The 20,618-nt window shown below is 33.1% G+C and overlaps 1 protein-coding gene across 6 annotated transcripts in view; it reads right to left on the bottom strand.

The window, feature by feature from the left end:
- dnc (phosphodiesterase dunce) overlaps positions 1-20,618 on the bottom strand; it is an 872,058-nt gene that overhangs the window by 454,640 nt on the left and 396,800 nt on the right. For 4 of the 6 annotated variants that reach the window (XM_081742182.1, XM_081742184.1, XM_081742188.1 and 1 more), the window contains one exon: positions 6,734-6,760. The exons of the other annotated variants lie outside the window; for them this stretch is intronic. In XM_081742182.1, the coding sequence (XP_081598308.1) occupies positions 6,734-6,760 (27 nt within the window). The remainder of the gene's footprint in view (positions 1-6,733; positions 6,761-20,618) is intronic. 6 annotated transcript variants of the gene reach the window in all.

Genomic DNA, 20,618 nt, shown 5'->3' with positions numbered 1-20,618 from the left:
TAAAAAGAAAATGAATTTTAAAGGTCCATAGCTCCAATACTTTGGGACCTACCGTAGTCAGGTCAAGACTTCACTTAGGAACTAGTACGTTCCCTATCCAAGTATCCATGTTTCAGAATCCTGCGGTACTCACTCAAACATTTTTATAGGGGGAATTTAGTTGAATTGATTTCAGTTTAGCGTCCCTTTCAGCAGCGAGGCTATATGAGACGTGGACCTACTGATTAACGTGAAATCCGAACCAAATGAGCTCCCGCCAGGAACCGAACCCAAGTGTCCTACGCCAAAGGCGCGAACGCTAACCGCTTAGCCACGAAAGAGATCTTAGAGGGAGTTTGGCTACCGGCATATAATTTGAAGTACTCACCAATTACCTATATAAAAATTATTGTGGAAGTATGCAAGTTTCTGAAACATGGGTATTTGGATTGGGCACATACTAGTTTCTAAGTGAAGTCTTGACCGGTAGGTTCCATAGTTTTGGAGCTATGGGTCTTTAAAGTTCACTTTTTCATATTTTCGGCAGCCTATAACTCCGAAAGGAAGCAGTTGTGCACCCAGATTAGTTTTTACTTTTTGTCTGTTCTTGGTGTCAGGAATCACCTCCCATAGGGATGCGCACGAGTCGAGTCGAGACAGATTTTTCCTTAGAAAATTCGAGTCGAGACACAGCTCTTCCAGTAGAAAAATATACGTTTTTCGAGTCGAGACATCACTTTTACAGCACATTTTCGAGACGAGACAGCCTCATATCTTGTCTCGTGCGCATCCTTATCCTCCCGAACGTTGTGTGTGTTGCTTTGAAACACCCTGTATACTATGTAGACAAGGGATTATGTAGGGGACAGACTTTTACATTTTTGCTGCTACGGTGCTCAAGCTATAAGGTAAAAATGTTTAATAACTCAGTTATTGGTTTTCTAGACAACCAAAAATACAAAAAGAAGGAAAAAAGTTGTGGGACAATAAAATGATACATTCATTGCGAAGTATTCTGTTACATAAAATAAATATATGTCAAAGGTTAATTGAATTTTGTGTTATAATAATAAAAAAATAAATAAATGAAGGAAAAGGGAAAAAAACTAGTGTCCACTGTTTTCATAGGTTAAACGATCGTATAGACACAAAACTATTGCGTACAATCAACAAAAGAGTTATTGATACAACTGGATAAACGAATTACATATCTATATTCCTCATTCTGTTTTTATCGAAAGGGAAAACAGGGACTAATTCACTAAGACAGGGATTTATCTCGCATGATTCTCAGACTTTTTTTTTAACCATACTGAGAACGTAATTATAACTAACTAACTCAATGGCCTACGGAACCCGGAGGTTCAATGCCACGTCCACAAAAGCTCTCCACTGAGTTCTATCCCCAACCACCTGGATCCAGTTTCTACTTTGTACTCCTATTTCTGCGAGATCCCACCTTAATATTGTTCTCCCACCTGCGCCTTGGTCTTCCTAATAGTCGTTTTCTGATTGGTTTTCCAGTTAAGACTTTGAAAGCGTTTCTACTTTCTTCCATCCTGGCTACATGACCTGCCCACCCAAGCCTCCAAGACTTGGTGACCCTAACAATGTTTGGTAAACCGTATAAACTATGTAGTTCTTCGTTATGAAGTTTCCGCTACTCCCCGTTTCCGTTCCTCTTCAGTCCGAATATTCATCTCAAGATCTTGTTTTCAAACACTTTCGGTCTATGTTCTTACCTCAGAGTAAGCGAACATGTTTCGCAACCATACAGCACAACAGGCATGATTATTGTTTTATATATTTAAAGCTTCAAATTCCTCGACCGAATTCGCGACGACAAGAGATTTTGAACTGAATAATAACACGATGAAATGTAAATTTAGTAAGTAATTACTTAAATTAATACTTCGTAGTTTAGCAGTTATAACTTGCATCCAACGGTGAAGTATTTGTGGATTCTGTACAATAAAAAATGAAACCTTTAGGAGGAAGAGAAGACTATTTTGTAGAATCTTGAATAAAAAATTGAGACAAAAGACTCAAAAATGCTCAGTGAGAAGTATTGTAGTGTATGGATCAGAAAAATGGACATTACGCAAAAGTAATGGAAAAAATGACTGGAAGTTTTCGAAATGTGGGTGTGGAGAGGAATGGAGAAAACTAGCTGGGTCGAGTGGAAATCGAATGGAAGGATGCTAGAAATTACGTCATCATAGGTATTCCGCTACTATTGGCAGGTTAGTTACTTGCTGCAACTAAGAAGCTTTCATGCTCCACAGTCTTCCGCTAACCTCTTCGTCTTCAAGTACGATTTTGCTGTTTTGATATTGTCCATTAATTGTAGTCTCCTTCGCCCCTCCATCTTTTTCCTTCCACCATACTCTCTAGCACGTTCTTCACGGTACAGTTCCTTTTTTAGGCCATGTCCCAACCAGTTTCTCTTCCTCTTCTTAATAATATCCATAAAATTGTTCTTTTCTCCCTTAGTCTCTCATTCGTTTTCCACTCGAGCCAGCTGATTCTCTCATTCTTCTTCACACCCACATTTCGAAAGCTTCCAGTAATTTATAATCACTTTTGCGCAATGTGCATGTTTCTGACCCATACAGTACAATACTCCACACGAAGCATTTTGTGATTCTTTTTCTCAAATCTTTACTCAAGGTTCCACGAAATAGTATTTTCTTCCTTTTAAAGGATTAATTTTTTATTGTACAGAATCCCAAAAATACTTCAACACTGGATGCAACTTATAACTAGGAAACCATGAAGTACTAATTAGACATTTTTTTTTGTTAGTAAAACTCAAACAGCAATTTTTCTTATGGGAAGTAGTATACTAATTGATTTCTAAAATGATGTAATTTTGAACACAATTATAAATACAATAATAATATATTCATCGTTCAGCATGTAATTCGTGATAGGTTAAACTCCTTCAAAAACTGGGAAATTCCAATAAGGAGAAGCAAACTGGACACAAAAAAATAATTCACATTTTTATAGTATTCCATGGGAAGGACATGATGATAAAAAAGAAATGAAATAAATACCATTGTAATATCTAAGCTTATATAATTTTTCACAAAGCTGAATCGCATATGTAATGCACATAGCACATGAAATAAACAATTACCCTCTCCACGCACATGATGATTTCAACGAAAATTCTTCTTACTTCAGGTTTTGGCTTGACAACTCATTCTGAAATAGAAGGTACAGACAGCCCTCATAATAAATGCTAGCTACAATCTAGCCGGCTAGCAACAAACGAAATTCATGGCGGCTCCAATTGAGACCAGATAATTGGCTCAAAGTATTTAGTGTTGCTTAAATGAAATCAATATCCCGTTTTTGCAAGAAAACAGCATTAAGTGCCATTATTAATCGTTAGCACTCTCGTAAGGTCATAGTGATTTTCCTTCTTCTTTGCTTTCTCGTGACATATATTAACTAGAACTTTCGTACCTTTACTAAAAGTTTCGTTTTTGTTTCGGTATATGTATTCGGCAGTAAAAGTTTCGTTTTTGTTTCGGTATATGTATTCGGCAGTAAAAGTTTCGTTTTTGTTTCGGTATATGTATTCGGCAGTAAAAGTTTCGTTTTTGTTTCGGTATATGTATTCGGCAGTAAAAGTTCATTCCTTTCTCATTTTTATTCATTTATCAAAAGCTTTGGAATGATCTGACTCATTTCAGCAAACTTTTTTAATTATAATAATGGATAATTGTGATAAAAATTATGAATTATTTTTAATGTATTAGTAAAAGAAAGTGTTATCATAAAGGAATGAATTTTTGTTGCGGACTATACCATTTTTCCTTAGTTCCTCTAGCATGAGTTTATAAAATATATCCGTTAACAATTGGTATTTTATTTGCTGCTAAAAGCACTTCTTGAGTACATGACTTTAAGTAGTAAATGATTGAAATAACTATTTACTATCTTATGCTAGTATAATTTGGCATAGTCAGTCCAAAAACAGATGTTACTTTCTTACACGAGAGTAACTTGCTACCATAAGTAAGCATAATAGATGATTACTATCCTGCATGAGTGTAACTTGACATCGTAAATAAGTCAAACATTTGTCTGGCTATTTTACAGTACTTAACTTTATACCGTAAGTAAATAAAACAGATATTTACCATCTTAAACTAGTGTAATTTGAATAAAACCATGTTTATTATTTTATGCAAATGTGACTTGTTATCGTAAGTAAATGAAACATATTTTACTATGGTAGACAAGTGAACCTTGAAATCATAAGTAAGTAAAACAAATGTTTTACCATTTTACACTAGTGTAACATAACATCCTAAGCAAATAAGACAGATGTTTACTTATTTTCACGAGTGAATCGTGAATACAACAATGTTCACGAGTGTATCGTGAATGTTCTCCATCTTACACGAGTGTAAATGAATAAAATAGTGTTTACTAACTTACAAGAGGGTAACTTAATACCGTAAGTGAACAAAACATATTTTACTATCTTGCACGAGTGTAACTTGATATCATATGTAAGCAAAATAGATGTTTTACTATCTTACACTAGTCTTATTTAACATCATAACTAAATAAAAGATGTTCTATTATCTTGCACTAGTATATTTCACATCGTAAGTAAATAAAATAGATGTTTACTATCTTACACGAATATAATTGGCATTCTATGTAAATAAAACAGATGTTTAGTATCTTACATGATTGGCATTCTATGTAAATAAAACAGATGTTTACTATATTAGACGAGTATAATTGGCATTGTATGTAAATAAAAAAAAGGTGTTTACTATCTTACACGAGTGTAATTGACATTGTATGTAAATAAAACAGATGTTTGCTATCTTACACGAATATAATTGACATCCTATGTAAATAAAACAGATGTTTAGTATCTTACACGAATATAATTGACCATGTATATAAATAAAACAGATCTTCACTATATTACATGAATATATTTGACATCGTATGTAAATGAAACAGGTGTTTACTATCTTACACGAGTGTAATTGACATCGCACGAAAGTAAAACAGATATTTACTATCTTATACGAATATATTGACATCCTATGTAAATAAAACAGATGTTTACTATATAACACGAATATAATTGACATTGTATGTAAATAAAATAGATGTTAACTCTCTTCCACGAGTATAATTGAGTTAAACACGAGTACCGAGTAAAAAGATCAGATATTTATTGCTATCTTAAACGAATATTCACGCCTCACAAGGGTATTGGTGAGACGTGAATAATGGTACTAAATAAGTTTTTATCGAATCTGCTAAGGAAAAAATTCATGGCGATACATCCAGTGACCGAGGTGACCACAGGAAAAGTTATAGGTTGTCATCTGTAGCACAGCCAATCCAGCTAAATAAATAAATAAATAATAAAACACGACTGAGAAAAAATTGGAGATTTCCTTGAAAATGGGCGAGAAATGCTACGTCTGAAAAAAGACAAGGAAATTGCACTAAATTGTGAATAACATTTTTCAAACATGAAAAGCTCTCTTCATCGTAATGGTCCAGGTTACATCTACGAGGCGCATCCAGAAAGTAAGATTCCCACGTGTCCCATAACTAGGAAACCGTATGATGCGCGAAGCATCTGCGTATACGAGAGATAGTAAGGTCCTAACATGGCGCATGCGCCAGCAGAACTTCCCTAATTCTCTCAGTAGCGTCGTGGCAGTGATAGAAGATTGGCGTTCCTATTCCATCTCGTACCGCGTGTGAAGTGTGAGCAGTGATAAAAGTTTTTGAATGCAAAGGGCATAGCACCGATTGAAATCCATCGTCAGCTCTATCGTTGCAAAAATTTCAATGCTGATCCTGTGCGCCTAGTTATGTGCTCTAGGGTCAGTTGCTTCAACACAAAACTTCTTGATCAACAGGCACTCCGTGGTAGTGGTGTGCAATAAGGAGCGGAAAATCTGCAGGAACTGCTTGCTCATGCCGTTAGGCCCATGGACCTGGCACAGCTAACGATGGATTTCGATTGCTGCTATGCCCTGTGCATTCAAAAACTGCTCGCACTTCACACGCAGCGGGAGCTGGAATAGGAACGTCCATCTTCAACCAGTGCCACGACGCTACTGAGAGCACTAGGGAAGTTCCGCTAGTGCATGTGCCATGCTAGGACCTTACTCTCTCACGTACACGCAGTCGCTTAGGGCAACATACCGTTTCCTAGTTATGGGACGCGTGGGAAACTTATTTTCTGGATGCGCCTCGTATATGAAATAGTAAACAGCTACAAAACTTCATGGAACTTTATGAAAACATCTAGTAAATTATGAAAACACCCGTACGGCACCATTTAAAAGAAAGCAAATACATGCTTATGAGAATATTGTATTCACAACTAAAGTAGGCAAACATCACAAACAAAGGTCAGAACATGGAAGAACTGGAAAGCTGCTTGAAGAAGAAAGAGTCCACATTACAACAATTGGACAGACGGACACATACAACACAAAGGACAGACAGACAGAGTTAAATATTAAGAACAAGACATTGTTAGGATTAAAACACACACACACACACACACAAAGCAAGTTTTCTCACATAAAAACCTTATTTTAACACTCATTCATCATTTTATGTTTTCACAGAAACAGGGAAGAAAATATGATTAACCTTTAAAAAGCAGATAGAAAATTAGGGGTAGTAAGAGTATTATCAAACAGGAGAAATAAAGGGGCGCAGGGGGCACAATCTGAGTACATACGGTCGTTCCGCTTCGGGCTCCTTGAATCTGTAAAGAAGACCCCAAGATCAGTTTACACAAAGAATTCTTTGTTTATTAAGATTCTGTATTTTTTTTTTCAAATAAAAGCAAACAGAAGATACACATATTAATGAAAGAAATGAGTGTTTTCCAGGAAAGAAATATATGAAAGTAATAAAAGCAATAAAGACCCTTTTTCACATACATATATATAAATAGATTAGCACAAGTACAGAAAAGATTTGCTCCGATATCATGGCACACTCGAGAATATGAGCATTCACAGTGTCGCCTCTCTTCTCAAATCAGTGGCGGTTCTTGAGGGCAATCCCGTGGGTACAAAATTTACTTTGTCGCTACAACCTTATCTTATGTATCAAGTCCTGTATACATCTTTCTGCAATTGTACAAGTCTCATTTCATTAGCTTGTAGCTTGTAGGTAAATATTTTTTTACAGACGTAACGTCACTCAAGAGTCGCCACTGTTTTGACCCAGATCAGAAATGCAATACCTTTGGAAGTAAAACATAGTTACCAAACATTCTGAGAATAATGCAAATATATCTAACTAGTCATAAGGAAGAATCTTCAAACGCCCAATATTCAGAACAAGTTTTTTTTAACCGTAAATTTTATACTTATAGAAATAAACTGATATTTAAGTGGCCTAATCACTGTGAAATTAAAATACCGCTACAGTAATTATGTGATATCTTCAAATAGATAAAAGATAATCAAAATGTGAAACTAGAGCTCCCTAGATAATATTATTTTGCATGAGGTACCGTTATCACGACTCACCTAGTAGCTTTCCGTTTGCAGCCATTTAAAAATGCGAAAATAAATACCGATTTTCTAAATGGCTGGAAATCGAAAGCAGATAAGTGAGTCGTGATAACGGTATCTCATGTAAAATAATATAGTCTAGCGAGCTCTTGTTCTACTTTTCGATTATCTTTTATCTATTTGAAGATATCACATAATTACTGTACAATTAGCGGTATTTTAATTTCGCCAAGATGTGGCCTCTTAAGACAGATATACAGAGTAATTCTCAAATGTGTGCAATTATTTTCTCTTACGGTTTCCTGGGTTAAAGGAATGAGTGCATCTAACAACATCACAATTTGCCTAATATTTAACTAAAACATTATAATAGTATCTCAATAAACGTTCACAAGATACCATAAACTAAATTTCAAAAAAGAAAAGTTTCTTTAGGTCAATGTTATATTTGTTTTTCTTATTACTTTTTATTGGGAAGTCATGGTGATATAATGGGCTAAATCATGAAAAATGGATTTTAATTTTTAAAAAGGTATGTTTATTGACAACTTAAAATGTGATCTCATCAATTTTTACGAAACATTCTGTATGTTCCAAGCTGCTGCTATACCAATACGGCTCTTATAATAATATCTTTTTTCATCGTGTGAGACAAAAGAATCATCGTATGCACATTCATTTGAAAATCACTCTGTACAAAATCCTGCATTATACATACAACTTTACCAATATTTACGACTATATGCATTTTAGGATAAATTTGTGTTCTGACTTATTGTATTCTTGTTTTTTTTTTTAAAAAAAAAAAAACACCGCCTATGTTATTTTCAAAAATGCATAAATGACAAACGTATTTTAATACACAGACATTTGATACATTAAAAAAAGTAGTGGGCACATGCCATGTTATACTATTGTGAAATACTGTAACCTACTTCTTCCTCAAAGCAGAACAATTTATATCTTTAAAAAAAATAATAAATGAAACACTTTTGTTAGATAGATATGAATGAAATGTCCACTTTGACATCTGGTGGAAAACTCACCTCAGCAATACAATACAGGAATGGGCTTTATATCAAGCGTCTAACATATAACAAGTACCAGCGATGTTAATCACCGGCAATAGCTTCGTCATGAGCAATGGATATCGGTTGAATCTCAATATACCCAAAAATACCATTAATCAAATTTTAACGGAAGAAGAGTCCTAGCTAGATCTTGTGTTTAACAACTGGAGAAAAAATAGTATAGTTATAAGTATAATGTCAATCGTAGGATTGCCTTTCGGATGCGTACATTCCCATATGCGTACATGCCAAAATCCTTCCCAGATGCGTAAAAGTGCCATGAGCGATGACATGACGTATTTTGATATTGATAAGAGTTTTACCACTTTCGTACATGTTTACTAACTGACACTGTTTTTTTTTTTTTTTAATAAAAGAGCAGAGGAGGATATGGAATTGTATACTCAAGGAAATACGAAAATATGCATACATGCTTTCCATACGTTTTTTTTCGACTCAACTCTTCACGTTAAATTCAAATTCGACCAATGTATTCCCGAAATGTGTGTGATATGAATTCACAAATCACATCAAAGAAATATAGAAGTTGGCTTTTATAAAGAGTCTTCGTCGAACTAATACCTGGATCTTCAGTGATCTTGGTCCATGTGCAGTAGGCCGTTTACCGTTATTACCATCACCTATAAGTAATGCTTATCAGTATATTATATATATAGACGACTTACAGTTTATGACAACTTATGAATATATGAAAGTGCAATCAAATATCAACTAACATCTTTTGAAACATCAAAACTATCCAAAACTTTTTTTTTTAATTTATTCTTGTCAAGCTGCATATATACTTCCTTCTTTTACCTTGCAAGTTGAGATACTTTCTGTCGTAAGCATGATCACTTGTCCTGGCTTCTAACTTGAGAAAACGGACTAATTCGATAACATGAGGATTTTGCTTGTTTAGCAGAGTATTTAATCTGTTATCCCAGTCCTCTGCTGTATTTATTTGTTCTACGGATTTTTCATGAGAGTTCCACATGCTTATTGGGACTGTAGAATTTTCTAGCTACTGGTCAATGGAATATCCATAGAACTGCTCAAGCTCAGGGGATGTCTTCTTGAATAAACAGTCAACCACTGTCGACCATTTCTAACGTAAGGAAAGCTCATGACGCAAACATTCGAGCCTGAAGTGTTATATCATCATTGTTTTTGTAGTCTGTAACCAAGACCAAATCCTGTATCTTACACCAAAGGCACTGATTAAAGTAAAACTTGCACCCAATAATGGAAGCTGAAGGGAAAATTGTCCTAAAAGAATTTATTGCTGCTTCCTTGAATCCTACCATTACAACTTCAGTATTCCAATTCGAAACTTCAACCTTTCATATATATGCTTTCTCTTGTTCGGGAGAAGGCTAAAAATCACTGTAATCACATTAGTTTCGTCTATTGAGCTTCCAATATTTGCATGATTTACAAAAATTTGGGAGAAAAGTTTGCTACAGTTCAAATATTTTTCAAAACCTAACAATTTTTCTTTTGCCAGTTTTTCGTAAGTGAAAAGAGATAATGAAATGTAACTTACCACAATAATTATTAGTTATATTAATAGGGTATAGTTATTCTACACCCTAAAATACTAATCAAAAGAATTTTCAGTGCTGCCAACTATAGAAATTACAGTGTGACCAGAATATGAATTACCCAAAAATCTAGGTTATGGCAGCGGCTAGAAAAATGAACTAAACGGCAATTGATGATTTATCAAACTGTCTGTGTTCCTTGTTAACTACTTTTTAAATAATATTTGTATTTATTTTGTAATAAAGAGTACAAAATAAATAACTTTTAATTATCAGTAGAATTAAAATACAAATATTATTTAAAAAAGTAATTAACAAGGAACACAGACAGCATGATAAGTCATCAATTACCGTTGAGTTCATTTTTCCAGTCGCTACCTTAATCTAGATTTTTGGGTAATTCATATTCTGGTCACACTGTAATTTCTATGGTTGGCAGCACTGAAAATTCTTTTGATTAGTATTTTAGGGTGTAGAATAACAGTATCTATTATTGTGGTAAGTTACATTTCATTATCTCTTTTCACTTACGGAAAACTGGCAGAAGAAAAATTGTTAGGTTTCGAAAAATATTTAGTTGTCTGCCCCCAAGGTCGTGCTGGCCTGCTAAGCAATCTACAAAATGAAACTATTAAAGAACTCTTATTCGCTGTGGCTGCTACTTGAAACGAAACTTTTAGATTCCATATCCCCCTCTGCTCAAAACTAACAAAAATTCACAGAAATAGTGTCAGCTATTGGACCTGTACGGAAATGGGAATTCTTATCTCGCTTTTAAATCATGATATTTCATTGTATCTGGCACTTGTACGCAACTGGGAAAAATTTTGACATGTACGGAAATGGGAATGTACACAAGTGTGGGGACACCAATCGTAGAACTAAAATAAATGGATTAATTATATATCGCATCTAATATAATTATAGCCCTATATTAACAATATTATAGTAAATACTGTTGAACTATTCAGGTTAAATGAAAGATTTCATTTTTAAGATTGCTTTATGAAATGCTAATTCTTATCGATGCCAAATATGTTTATTGGCAATAATGCATGAAAATATGAATACAGCAATAAATATGTTGAGCCTACAGATAATATTAATCCGTTGTATTAATAAACAAATACTACGATTAACTGTTATCTTATATGAAATATTCAAATGGGACCCTCAAAATTCCAAATAAGCAAGTAATATTTAAAAGTCAACAATCTTACATTTCGCAAACGAATTTTTAACAAAATCTATGCGAATCTGGACTCAAATGAAATTTTTAATATATACAGTATGGCGTTAAATTCGTTGTACAAATGCAGAGGAATGATTCCTGAGAGTAAAACAAACAAAAAAGTTCCTATAAACATAGGGCAAAAACCCCATCGTTTACGTGTTATAGGCTGCCGAAAACATGAAAAAATGTATTTTAAAGATCCATAGCTCCAAAACTATGGGACCTACTGTAGTCGGGCCAAGACTTCACTTAGGGACTAGTACCGCTATGTGCTCTATCAAAAAATATATGTTTTAGAATCCTAAGGTATTCACGCAACAATTTTTATGGAGATAGTTGGAGAGTACTTTATATCATAGACCCGTAGACAAACTCCCTCTTTAAAAATTGTTATGGAAGCACCTTAGGATTCTGAAACACGCATTTTTGGATAGGGCACATACTAATTCCTAAGTGAAGTCTTGACCCGACCAAGGTAGGTCCCATAGTTTTGGAGCTATGGATCTTTAAAATTCATTTTTTCATGTTTTCGGCAGCCTATAACACGTAAACGATGGGATTTTCACCCTATGTTTATTGGAACTTTTTTTGTTTTTTTTACTCTTAGGAACCACTCCTCTACTTTTGTACAACGAATTTAGCGCCATACTGTATACATGTTTTCCCCTACTCTTTTCGTTCATCGTTTAATGTCTGGAAAAAGGAGTGATCATTCTCCACAGAATAAGTAAACTACTATGGTAGTTACACGCCGTTTTTTTCTGGCCTTTTTCGATTCTTGATCTTCGACTGTGAATTAAACAACTGTTCACTATCTTATTCGAGTTTAATAGGAAATTGTATATAACATAAACAACTATTTATGATCTTGTAAGAGTACAATTTAACATCGTAAACGAGTCAGACAAGTTGTGTCTTGTGTTACACAAGTATAATATAGCACCGTGAATCGAATGTGTATTATATTACACGAGTATAATTTGACACTATAAGTAAGTCCAAATAAGTGTTTATTATCTTATATGAGTATCAATTGAAATCGTAAGAAGTTGAATAACTGTTTTATTATCTTACAAGAGAATAGTTTGACTTTGTGAGTAAAATAAATGTTCATTATCTTATATGACTGTAATTAATATAGTAAGTGAATTTTTTTTATCTTTCACAAATAAAAAGTGGCATCGTTAAAGATTATTTTATTATCTTATACAAGTGTAGTTTAACATAGTAAGTTAAACAAATTGCTTATTACCTTACACAAATAAAAGTGACATCGTTAGTTAAACATTTTTTATTATCTTACATGAGTGTAATTTTACAGAGTGAGTTAAACAATTGTTTATTGTCTTACATGAATGAAATATGACATCCTTGAAACATATTTTTATTAATTTTCTCGAATGTTACTCGACGTACTGAGTTAAACAATTGTTTATTATCTTACACGAATAAAATGTGATATCCTTAAACATATTGTCCTTTACGAGTGTAATTTGACGTAGTGGGTTAAACAATTGTTTATTATCTTACACGAATAAAATGAGACATCCTTTAAGCATATTTTTATTAGTCTTCTCGAGTGTTATTCGACGTACTGAGTTACAGAATTGTTTATTATCTTACAGGAATAAAATGTGACATAGCTAAACATATTTTAATTATCTTTTATGAGTGCAATTTGACGTAGTGAGTTAAACAATTGTTTATTGTCTTACATGAATAAAAAGTGGCATCCTGAAGCATATTTTTATTATTCTTTATGAATGTAATTTGACGTAGTGAGTTAAACAATTGTTTATTGTCTTACATGAATAAAAAGTGGCATCCTGAAGCATATTTTTATTATTCTTTATGAATGTAATTTGACGTAGTGAGTTAAACAATTGTTTATTGTCTTACATGAATAAAAAGTGGCATCCTGAAGCATATTTTTATTATTCTTTATGAATGTAATTTGACGTAGTGAGTTAAACAATTGTTTATTGTCTTACATGAATAAAAAGTGGCATCCTGAAGCATATTTTTATTATTCTTTATGAATGTAATTTGACGTAGTGAGTTAAACGATTGTTTATTGTTTTACACGAATAAAATGCGACTTAAACATATTTTTTTATTATCCTTCTTGAGTGTGATTCAATATATTGAGTTAAATAATTGTTTACTGTCTTACACGAATAAAATTTGACTTACTTAAACATATTTATATTATCATTTCCGATTGTAATTTGACGTAATGAGCTTAAAAATTGTTTATTATCTTACACAAATAAAAATTGACATCATTAGTTAAACATTTTTATTATCTTATGCGAGAGTAGTTTGACATAATGAGTTAAACAATTGTTTATTGTCTTACATGAATAAAATGAGACATCCTTTAAGGATATTTTTATTAGTCTTCTCGAGTGTTATTCGACGTACTGAGTTACAGAATTGTTTATTATCTTACAGGAATAAAATGTGACATAGCTAAACATATTTTAATTATCTTTTATGAGTGCAATTTGACGTAGTGAGTTAAACAATTGTTTATTGTCTTACATGAATAAAAAGTGGCATCGTTAGTTAAACATTTTTATTATCTTATGCGAGAGTAGTTTGACATAATGAGTTAAACAATTGTTTATTGTCTTACATGAATAAAATGAGACATCCTTTAAGGATATTTTTATTAGTCTTCTCGAGTGTTATTCGACGTACTGAGTTACAGAATTGTTTATTATCTTACAGGAATAAAATGTGACATAGCTAAACATATTTTAATTATCTTTTATGAGTGCAATTTGACGTAGTGAGTTAAACAATTGTTTATTGTCTTACATGAATAAAAAGTGGCATCCTGAAGCATATTTTTATTATTCTTTATGAATGTAATTTGACGTAGTGAGTTAAACGATTGTTTATTGTCTTACATGAATAAAAAGTGGCATCCTGAAGCATATTTTTATTATTCTTTATGAATGTAATTTGACGTAGTGAGTTAAACAATTGTTTATTGTCTTACATGAATAAAAAGTGGCATCCTGAAGCATATTTTTATTATTCTTTATGAATGTAATTTGACGTAGTGAGTTAAACGATTATTTATTGTTTTACACGAATAAAATGCGACTTAAACATATTTTTTTATTATCCTTCTTGAGTGTGATTCAATATATTGAGTTAAATAATTGTTTACGGTCTTACACGAATAAAATTTGACTTACTTAAACATATTTATATTATCATTTCCGATTGTAATTTGACGTAATGAGTTTAAAAAATGTTTATTATCTTACACAAATAAAAATTGACATCGTTAGTTAAACATTTTTATTATCTTATGCGAGAGTAGTTTGACATAATGAGTTAAACAATTGTTTATTGTCTTACATGAATAAAATGAGACATCCTTTAAGGATATTTTTATTAGTCTTCTCGAGTGTTATTCGACGTACTGAGTTACAGAATTGTTTATTATCTTACAGGAATAAAATGTGACATAGCTAAACATATTTTAATTATCTTTTATGAGTGCAATTTGACGTAGTGAGTTAAACAATTGTTTATTGTCTTACATGAATAAAAAGTGGCATCGTTAGTTAAACATTTTTATTATCTTATGCGAGAGTAGTTTGACATAATGAGTTAAACAATTGTTTATTGTCTTACATGAATAAAATGAGACATCCTTTAAGGATATTTTTATTAGTCTTCTCGAGTGTTATTCGACGTACTGAGTTACAGAATTGTTTATTATCTTACAGGAATAAAATGTGACATAGCTAAACATATTTTAATTATCTTTTATGAGTGCAATTTGACGTAGTGAGTTAAACAATTGTTTATTGTCTTACATGAATAAAAAGTGGCATCCTGAAGCATATTTTTATTATTCTTTATGAATGTAATTTGACGTAGTGAGTTAAACTATTGTTTATTGTCTTACATGAATAAAAAGTGGCATCCTGAAGCATATTTTTATTATTCTTTATGAATGTAATTTGACGTAGTGAGTTAAACAATTGTTTATTGTCTTACATGAATAAAAAGTGGCATCCTGAAGCATATTTTTATTATTCTTTATGAATGTAATTTGACGTAGTGAGTTAAACGATTATTTATTGTTTTACACGAATAAAATGCGACTTAAACATATTTTTTTATTATCCTTCTTGAGTGTGATTCAATATATTGAGTTAAATAATTGTTTACTGTCTTACACGAATAAAATTTGACTTACTTAAACATATTTATATTATCATTTCCGATTGTAATTTGACGTAATGAGTTTAAAAAATGTTTATTATCTTACACAAATAAAAATTGACATCGTTAGTTAAACATTTTTATTATCTTATGCGAGAGTAGTTTGACATAATGAGTTAAACAATTGTTTATTGTCTTACATGAATAAAATGAGACATCCTTTAAGGATATTTTTATTAGTCTTCTCGAGTGTTATTCGACGTACTGAGTTACAGAATTGTTTATTATCTTACAGGAATAAAATGTGACATAGCTAAACATATTTTAATTATCTTTTATGAGTGCAATTTGACGTAGTGAGTTAAACAATTGTTTATTGTCTTACATGAATAAAAAGTGGCATCGTTAGTTAAACATTTTTATTATCTTATGCGAGAGTAGTTTGACATAATGAGTTAAACAATTGTTTATTGTCTTACATGAATAAAATGAGACATCCTTTAAGGATATTTTTATTAGTCTTCTCGAGTGTTATTCGACGTACTGAGTTACAGAATTGTTTATTATCTTACAGGAATAAAATGTGACATAGCTAAACATATTTTAATTATCTTTTATGAGTGCAATTTGACGTAGTGAGTTAAACAATTGTTTATTGTCTTACATGAATAAAAAGTGGCATCCTGAAGCATATTTTTATTATTCTTTATGAATGTAATTTGACGTAGTGAGTTAAACAATTGTTTATTGTCTTACATGAATAAAAAGTGGCATCCTGAAGCATATTTTTATTATTCTTTATGAATGTAATTTGACGTAGTGAGTTAAACGATTGTTTATTGTTTTACACGAATAAAATGCGACTTAAACATATTTTTTATTATCCTTCTCGAGTGTGATTCAATATATTGAGCTAAACAATTGTTTACTGTCTTACACGAATAAAATGTGACTTACTTAAACATATTTATATTATCACTTCCGATTGTAATTTGACGTAATGAGTTTAAAAAATGTTTATTATCTTACACAAATAAAAATTGACATCGTTAGTTAAACATTTTTATTATCTTATGCGAGAGTAGTTTGACATAATGAGTTAAACAATTGTTTATTGTCTTGCACGAATAAAATGTGACATCCTAAAACATATGTTTATTATCCTTCTCGAGTGTAATTCGATGAATTGAGTTAAACAATTGTTTATTGTCGTACACAAATAAAATGTGAATCTTTAAACATATTTTTATTATCGTATATGAGCGTAATTTGACGTAGTGAGTTAAATAATTGCTTATTATTTTACAAAAATAAAAAGTGACATTTTTAGTTAAACATTTTTTATTATCGTATACGACTGTAATTTGACATTGTAAGTTAATTTTTTTATTGTCTTACACGAATAAAATGTGACATCCTTAAACATATTTTTATCACCTTTTACAAGCGTAATTTAACATAGTGAGTTAAACAATTGTTTATTGTCTTACACGAATAAAATGTGACTTCCTTAAACATATTTATATTATTTGTTTGGTTTGCTCTTTAGACCAAAAACCAATGTATTTCAAACACGGGCTAAACCAAAATCTTGAAATTGGTGTAATTACCAAAGTATGACGGATTATATAAAATATTATCTTGACAGTTGATTTTGAAACATTATTCTTATTACAGAGACGCCACCCTTCCCTGCATTTTTCAGTAGTGCAATACCTTGAGCAAAACCCTAATGGTCGACTCTTGACTTAAAGGGAATCATACACTTTTCTGTTTTACTGGGCAGTTTATCTGTGTGACGTCATAACTGAACGATAAACTGTGCAAGATGGCGGAGTTTACACAGGTTTTCACTCAGTTATTTTGACTGAGCAACAGGACCATTTTTGCAAAGTTAAAGAGAAAATTTACCTGAGATAGACGCAAACTGAAACATTAACTAGTACATAACCTGAACGTACTTCACAAACTATCGGGATACTCGGTGGCTTAGTGGTAGAGCGTTAACCTCTGGTGCTTGGTGCCCGTAGTTCGATACTAGCCAAGTAAGTTTGTGGACAACATCGTACGGTGGGTTTTCTCGGGATACTCCCGTTTCCTCCCACTTTTTCATTCCACGAATTCTTCCTTCATCATTCACTTGCCTTAACCATCATCCGTGGAACATAATCCTGGGACGTTAAACTGACAGATTTCATTTCGATTTCCCACATACTGTCAGTTCAATTCATCGTTCGGTTTTTTTAGAGCCGGTTTTTAGCACAACTTGTCTCTCTAGCAAAACTGAAAGAGTATGGATCCCTTAAAAGTGGGTTGAACTTATACTTTGGATAAATACAATCAATCCTATATAGAATAAGAGCATAGATTATTGGGTAATGTAGATGGCCAATTTAAGATAATAAAATTCTTTCTTTATTTGAACTTGAAATGGCAATGAACTAAAATAATCCTTTTAAGTCAAGCATTTTTATTTAACAAAATACTGGATTTTGTAGAATATTTGACATATAATGTAAAAAAACACAAATTGAAAATATAACATTCACCATAAAAAGCACATAAGATAATAAGATCAAATGCTTTATGTAAGTCTCGAATATTCTAACCTGGTAAATATACATCACATTGAAAATTTACTAATAGATATATAGCTCTTCAATTCTAAAGGTAACAATTAGATTTTTCACTCTAAATCAACACACACACTTTCTTTGAAAATTGCAATTGGTTTGATTTATTTACGAGTCCGCGAAACTTCGGACAGGATTGTAGGAGAAAACGAGTTCATTTTTCAACATGAAACGAGACTATTATCAATAAAACATTTTCAATATACACTGACCAGCTATGATTTGTTCGCAGGGAAGCAGTAATACGGTTTGGCATAGAAGCATAGAGGCCTTGGTAAGCGGCTGGAGATATGACGCACCATATCTGCACATATAAGTCACTTAATACTTGTAAATTCCGCAATGAGCTCGGATCTGAGGTTCAATGATATCCTAAACGTGTTCAATTGGATTAAGATCGGGTGCATTTGGAGGCCATTGCAGCAATTCAAATTCATTACTGTGCTTCTCGGACTACTACAGCACAACGTTGGCCTTGTGACAAGGAGCGTTGTTCTGTTGAAAGATGCCATTTTCAGCTGGAAATATGCCAGACATGAATGGATTTTTATGATCAGCAATGACTGCCGATAGCTAGGTGTTACAGTGTCCTCCACACACACTATTAGCCGATGGTTGACTATGTAAAGATTTTTCAAACCATAATGAAATCACCATTGTCCTGCTGTCATCCTGCTGTGTATGTCTCGAGAAGCTGCTCCCCTGGAAGACGATGGATTCTGATCCGCTATCGATTTAATGAAGACAATATTGTGATTCATCGGACCATGCAAAATTGTGTAATTGCTCGACAGTTCAATGACACGTATCAAAAGTGTACTTTTGTTGCTTAGCTAGAACCAATCTCTACAGCTACAAATAGACGGGAATAATGTGTATCCTCCATCGGCACGTACAGGATATAGATAATCATGGTTATATTCTTTGACAAACATTATTTAGTTGTGTACGAAGACCAAATCATCCGCCTCGTTTATTCTAAAGGACATATTCATGGGACGTTAAAGTAGAAAAAAAAAACATTTTCATTTTCGAAAGCAGTACAAAAAATCTGCATCGCTACACAGATTGCGGTTTTCCTGCTAGAATAGGAGCAATGCCAGGAAAGCCGTTTGTAGCCGGAATCTACGGTTTTTCCTTCTAAATGCGTTCGATTGTTTTGCCCGTGTAGAAAAGCCGCCTGTAGCCGGAATTTACGTCTTCCCTTTTAAATGCGCCTGATTGTTCTATCCATGTAGGGGAGTTACCTGTAGTCAGAATCTATGGCTTTTCCTTCTAAATGCGCCCGATTGTTCTTTCCATGTAGGAAAGTCGCCTGTAGCCGAAATCTGTTTTCCTTCTAAATGCGCTCGATTGTTCTCTCCATGCAGAAAAGTTGTCTGTAGCCGGAATTTACGACTTTTCCTCCTAAATGCGCTCGATTGTTTTCTCCATGTAGGGAAGTCATCTGTAGCCGGAATCTACGACTTTTCCTCCTAAATGCGCTCGATTGTTTTCTCCATGTAGGAAAGTCGTCTGTAGCCGAAATCTACGGCTTTTCCTCCTAAATGCGCTCGATTGTTGTCTCCTTGTAGGAAAGTCGTCTGTAGCCGGAAACTACAGCTTTCCTTTTAAATCCGGAATTTTTTTGTCTCTGTGTACGAGCATAACCGAACTCATCCGATTTGGATTAAACTTGGCATGGTGGTAGAGAGAGACCTTGGCCTGCTATGGGAGCTACTGGAATATTATGGTGTGGAGACCTTTGGTTCGTAAGTTATGGGTTCAGTATGCCACAGTGACGTTAGTCATACTTATCTAATAGAGGACATACGCCGTATTGACTTATTTACAAGGTGACTAGTTTGCTGTTTTTATTTGAAATATTTTTAGGACATAACCTTCGTTGGCAGATTCCTAGCAACGGCCCTGGCATGGCCTTGCTTTCCATATTCATAACGTGCAGCATCCTTATTACAAATGGTAAATGGCTCTGTGTTACATTGTGTTTTATTTATTATGTAACTTCCATTATAATAGCAAGGTGCAGGCCCGTATCCAGGGGGGTCTGGGGAGGTCGGGACCTCTCTAAATTTTGGCTGTCCCCCCTAAAATTTTCACGGTAGGCTTGCAAATTAACTATAATATGGTGATGAACTATAATATGGTTAGATCGCCCCCCCTAACTTCAGCCGCCCCCCTACATTTTTGGGCTGGCTACAGGCCTGGCAAGGTGACAATTTGTTTTTCATTCGTAAGTGTTAGATGTTAGAACATAGTCTCTTTTTCTTATTTTAATATAGAAATTATTGTAATTTTGAAGCTTAATGATAACGGTTTGCTGCAGAAGTAATTAGGTTGGAGGAATATAGCGCAGTGTTTATATATGTATTCTGTTCACGAAAATGTCTACATAAAATAACAAATCATGTATATTAAATATCAGA

The sequence above is a fragment of the Thermobia domestica genome, chromosome 16, assembly GCF_964235325.1.
Source record: "Thermobia domestica chromosome 16, izTheDome1.hap1.1, whole genome shotgun sequence".
Classification (NCBI taxonomy): domain Eukaryota; kingdom Metazoa; phylum Arthropoda; class Insecta; order Zygentoma; family Lepismatidae; genus Thermobia; species Thermobia domestica.
Note: the sequence above shows the minus strand (reverse complement) of the source record. Positions and strands in the feature narration are given on the sequence as shown.